The sequence below is a fragment of the Venturia canescens genome, chromosome 8, assembly GCF_019457755.1.
Source record: "Venturia canescens isolate UGA chromosome 8, ASM1945775v1, whole genome shotgun sequence".
Lineage (NCBI taxonomy): Eukaryota > Metazoa > Arthropoda > Insecta > Hymenoptera > Ichneumonidae > Venturia > Venturia canescens.
The window spans coordinates 15,730,110-15,735,145 of record NC_057428.1 but is presented as its reverse complement, the minus strand read 5'-3'; the positions used below and the strand labels follow the sequence as shown (position 1 = coordinate 15,735,145).

Sequence of the window (5,036 nt, the reverse complement as noted above, 5' to 3'; positions counted from 1 at the left end):
CCACCTGCCTCCTCCTTATTTTTCATAAATCCATTTTTTCAATTTTCCTATCCGACCAAGTTTTATGAACAAATTTTAAGATAACTCGATTTATGAGATATGAATTTCACGACAAAATCCATCGATTTTTATTTTTGGTTTCCATTAAAAATTATTATTCACAAAATTGTATACATATTTGTGCTAAAAAAATAAGCCACTTGTGATAATAGAACTCATTCAGTGTGGAATCTCATCTCGAATACTTGTCCCACTTTACAATATCGTTGAATGATCGAAATTAACACTTGATTATCACTATTCATCCCTAAAGAAGTAACTCGTTAATAGGGAACATTGATTTCGCAACGATTTGAAAATTACTCAACTCCCCAGTGGGATGTCGAACATTTTACACATGAAGAACATGATTTTCTGTGAATTTCTATTTCCAACATCGATTTTCACACTGCGATATTTTCATTATATATATATACAAATTACTAAATCTATCGTTTATACACGGATTTGGGGAGGAAAAAATATGCAATTCATGATTTTAGCGCCTTAAGCTTTAGTGTGCAACTTCAAAGTAAGTTCGATTTTTATGCTACATTAAGATTAAAGAAACAGTTACTCATTTTTTATTTGGAACAAGCTTTCCTTTATAGTTTTATAACGGATCTGAGCCGGGTGCTTTGTGCCTAATTTGGCTCGAAAAATCTTTTAATTTTGTTAGCCAAAGCAGAATTCAAGGCCTCGGGGTTACTGACGACTTTTTAAATGTTGGTTAATCTTTTATCCAATGGAAAATTGGATTTTAAGCTCATGTTTGTTCATTCTTGCTTTATAAAAAATTGTAATTAAGACCATTTACTGGGGAAACAAAAACGACGGAAAATTGATCAAATTGACATGATTTTTTAAGGATAACTACCATCTTGCACTTGTAACATTTACAAAACAAATTACTCCTGACTTGTAAAAAAGTCAAGTTGTGATAGGATCCGCCGATTGGTCACTGTCTTCCCTTGACATGATATTTCTAATTCATCATCAACTCGTCGAGATTATCAGCCTTTCATTTTTCCTTAGTTACAAAAAAAAAATCAATGATCTGTTTTTCCTTGAAAAATGTATAAATGCACAAAGTTACCATGATCGTTTGACGAAGCGCCATTTTGTTTATACATGTTTGTGTATATAGTTATTCAGTAAACTTCAGCGAGGAACATTCGAATGTCCCCATTCGTTTCAACATTTATCGGGACGTCTTTTGTGGAGTCGTCCAGAGACTCCAGTTTTCTTTATAAAATCATACTTTGCTTAGAGCTTTGCTTGATGGTTTGCAATCGACTGTTTCATCGAAATCCCTTGACAGTTTACAAAATTTCCTGCTGCATGGTAAAAGAATTGCATCAAGGATAAAAATTGTGTGAAAACTAAACAAAGACGGTTCTTCGAACAAGATCATTTTGTCTCCGAAATCGGTTGACAACAGAGATGCACATCATTCGAATATTCAAATTCTTCTAGCTATTTTCTTTATATTACAACATTTACGAGACTATTTTTCGAATATCGACCACACCAAGAATATTGTGAAATTTTCAAAATTTTCATTCATTTACACGTATACTTTGTAATGTGAATGGTACCCGAATCGAAAGATGCCCATCTCTGCCTGGCAGTAAATAACCATTCGATCCTTTCCATCCGGGTCATCGTCAGCACACAAAACTGATGATGAAAAACAACATCAGGATGGTGCCAATGACGAGAAAAACGTAAAGGCGGTAGTGAATTCGAGACCATCGGTTAAATAGTTGATGTTGAAAAGAAGAAATTAGCGACAGAATCACTAATCCTCATAGGCGCTCAACGCTTCCTGTAATCTTGCAACGATCTTTTGATAAAAGGCAATTTGCTCAGTCAGATGATTCTTCATTGCCTGATTGATGTGTATCTCACGTTCCTTTTGAAAGTGATTCTCCTCAGCAAGAAGAGCGCGCGCTATTACATCTGTTCGGTGTGATAATTCTCGTAACTGTTGAGGCTCCATTTTATGCTCGCTGACTAGACGTTCGCAATCTTTTCGTTTTTGCACCGCACTCTGCAATAAAAATGAAGTAAATTTGAGATTTGTCATTCAGGATAGATTTTTAATGATTATTCTATGAAAATGGAATCTATTATCAATGACAAAAGTAACCTTGTGTATACTGATGACGTCAGGGAAACTACTGATGACACCACGATAAATGTGGAATTTGTCCCCAAGTGGTTCCCAATCGTATTTGGGCTGTTCTTCATACAATTTGCCTATATCGTTGTAAGCCTCTCCAGTAACTTTGAGAGCTTGGGTCAATCTACCTCGACCAGCATCATCTACCTCCAGAGCGTTTCCCAACGACGTGAAGGACTGACCGATCTTCTGAAACTCTCTTTTGTACAGTACTTGATGTTTCTTGCCTTGATCCATTGCCAAAGCCATAAAATTCTTGACCACTGGATCGAGACCCGTTATGAAACGGGCAAACGCGTCAATTTGTATCTCAATTTTGATCCCGTCCAATGGCGCGTCGGGGCACTGCACCGCATTGAAATAATTAACACCTAACAATTCATCCTTCTCGGCTTGACGTTTACCGGCTTTCCATCGCTTCTCATCGGTGCACGTTATGAAATGTTCCCACACTCGACTTCTCGATAAAACTGGATGTCGACACACGTAATCAACAAATTCCTGCAACTGAGTTCTCCGATGCTCTATAAATTGTTCCTCGTATCTTCCCGATATCTGCTTGTCCGGAAGCGGAGGTATTGTCAAAAAACAAAACTTTTCCTCCAGTCTCTCGTGCAACCAATCGAAATGCTTGTATCGTCGGGAAACTTGTATATTGTTGAACTGAAATGGACACCATTTTTTCATGAGATCTTAACCATGAACTTGGAAAACGATCAATTAGACACAATTAGACAATTATACAAATTTGAGTAGAGATTGAACAATGCGGATTTGAATGATTTTAATATTCACCAACTTCAAATTCAATTGATCCGAAAATCAAAATCTTTGGGTGAAATTTTATATTTTTTGACACATCAATAGCTTTAATGGCTACCAAGTAATTACCGTTGGAGTAAGTTGATAAACGATAAAACTTTTGAGTCCCTTGAGCTTGGATTCTTTCTTTGGAGATGTAATAATGCACTTGTAAGATTCCCCCGTTGGGACCCACGCGCATCGACCATCCTCTTCTTCGATGAAGACTTTTTCATTCTCAGGTACCGGAATGACTTTGGTACCCAACAGAAAACTATCCTCGCTCGATTTAATCAGTGTGGAAAACTTGGTGTTTTTCTTTGGTACATTGGGGATATTTCTATCCGGTATGACCGAGTGAATACCCTGTACAGATATTGTATCATTGTACTCTGCTCCAGGATGGTTAGATTGCAGTGAAGTTTGTTGCGGTTGGTGGTGATTACTTGGGACATAGGCCTGTGTTTGTCCAACCTCAGAATCGTCATCCCAATCATCATCCCAATAATCTCCAGAACTTTGCTGGGATGTGGTCAAACTTACAGCTGCTCCTAATTTGAAATTAATGAATGGAAAAAGTAACACAGTTTCATCGAGTTGTTTTTAAATTAGTATGCTAAATCAGGAGAGTTTGAAAACTCTATTTTCCACGCAATAAAGTATTTTGCCTCTAATCCAAGTTTCCATATCTTTGTTAGAAACTAAATTTTCTCATAGAACAACAGCAGACAACTTTGATGTTTTGGATCTTCCACGATCGATAAAAGAATTTAAAAATTAAGTTTTTGTACCAGGAACTGGAGTAGTAGGTTCAACGATTTGCACGTAAGCTGCTGGAAATAATCCAGCCTTGTTAGATTGATTATATCCTTCGCACCATCCATCGCCAACATTGTCTCTAGTGACCGTAAGGATTTCACCAGCAACAATGGACAATTCAGCAGTTCCAGGTTCGCCAGAAAATTCGTAAAGGGCTCTCACCTGGAAAGATTTTCATTTCGAAAAATATTTTTATTTCCCGATTTCATGACGTTCGAGGATCGACAGCAGAGTGAAATATTGATGAAACATTAACTCTTGAACAACGGTCGAAAATGAGTCACGAGTAAGGAGATTCTTGCAGTCACTTGTAGAATATTCATTGCAAACACTACTTTTTTTCGCCTTGTGTTTTTACTCACCTGCTGGCCCTCCATCGCACAATCGACTCAATTTCAAGCTTCACTTGCTTTCGTATCTCAAAAATGCAGTGTTATGATTTTGGATTGTTTTTTTTCAATATGATTATCGCCGTGACGATCACCGGTCACATTATACACCCTCCACCTGCCTCGTAATAAGACGGCTGACATTTGCGTGTTCGCATTTGTGTTCGTCGGCTGTGTCTTCCCCCACTTTCCATCCACCACAAATCTCTGACTGACAAAACCAGGAGCGTAGTATGCGTTTTCGAATTTCAATTACGAACAGACAACTCATCTGCTATCGAACTTCATCATTTTTCACGCTCGTGTTTTATTTTTAATCGATTTCGTAGATTACAATGTCGTATGGTTTGATCATCAATTTTTTTTATTGTCATCGGTTCAAAATTGTTCAGTTTAAAACAAAGATAGAAGTCAATCGATATAACCTCACAAAACTTTTTCGTGTACTATTCGTAGGAAGTAATTGAAATTGAATACAATTAATTTTTTATATATTAAAATAAATTTTCCAAATTGTTCCGAATTTAATAAAATTCTGTTTATACAAAAAATGATTCTTGTGTAAATATTTGATAAAATGGGCAAACAATAGAAAAGAGGGACAGGTTTAAAAAATCAAATTACGGATATGCAAAGAGAAACACCCCTTTTCAATAGATAACAAAAGCGTATCGAAAAGTCAATGGACAGTTTTTTTGCTTACGTGCACAAAAATGTCTCAAGATATTTTTAGTGCTTGTTCTCAGTCTTCGTTGTAATACTCCAATGATTAGATTTCAATTCTTCCTGGAATAAAATTCAAG

General features: G+C 36.5%; 1 protein-coding gene across 1 annotated transcript; it reads right to left on the bottom strand.

Moving 5' to 3' along the window:
* Positions 1-104: 104 nt before the first annotated feature.
* On the bottom strand, positions 105-4,384 carry SH3PX1 (sorting nexin 33-like protein SH3PX1). Its single transcript, XM_043426689.1, has 5 exons — positions 4,207-4,384; positions 3,817-4,006; positions 3,116-3,576; positions 2,192-2,887; positions 105-2,092 (listed from the first exon to the last, which is right to left on the bottom strand). The coding sequence occupies exons 1-5, from the start codon at positions 4,219-4,221 to the stop codon at positions 1,841-1,843; spliced, it is 1,614 nt and encodes a 537-aa protein (XP_043282624.1). The 5' UTR covers positions 4,222-4,384; the 3' UTR covers positions 105-1,840.
* Between the last annotated feature and the right edge of the window lie 652 nt (positions 4,385-5,036).

Excerpts from the sequence above, each read along its gene's own strand:
- SH3PX1 (XM_043426689.1), bottom strand. Across the intron at positions 3,577-3,816 it reads ACCTACTACTCCAGTTCCTG|GAGCAGCTGTAAGTTTGACC; the intron begins GTACAAAAACTT and ends ATTTCAAATTAG. Across the intron at positions 2,093-2,191 it reads ACGTCATCAGTATACACAAG|AGTGCGGTGCAAAAACGAAA; the intron begins GTTACTTTTGTC and ends TTTTTATTGCAG.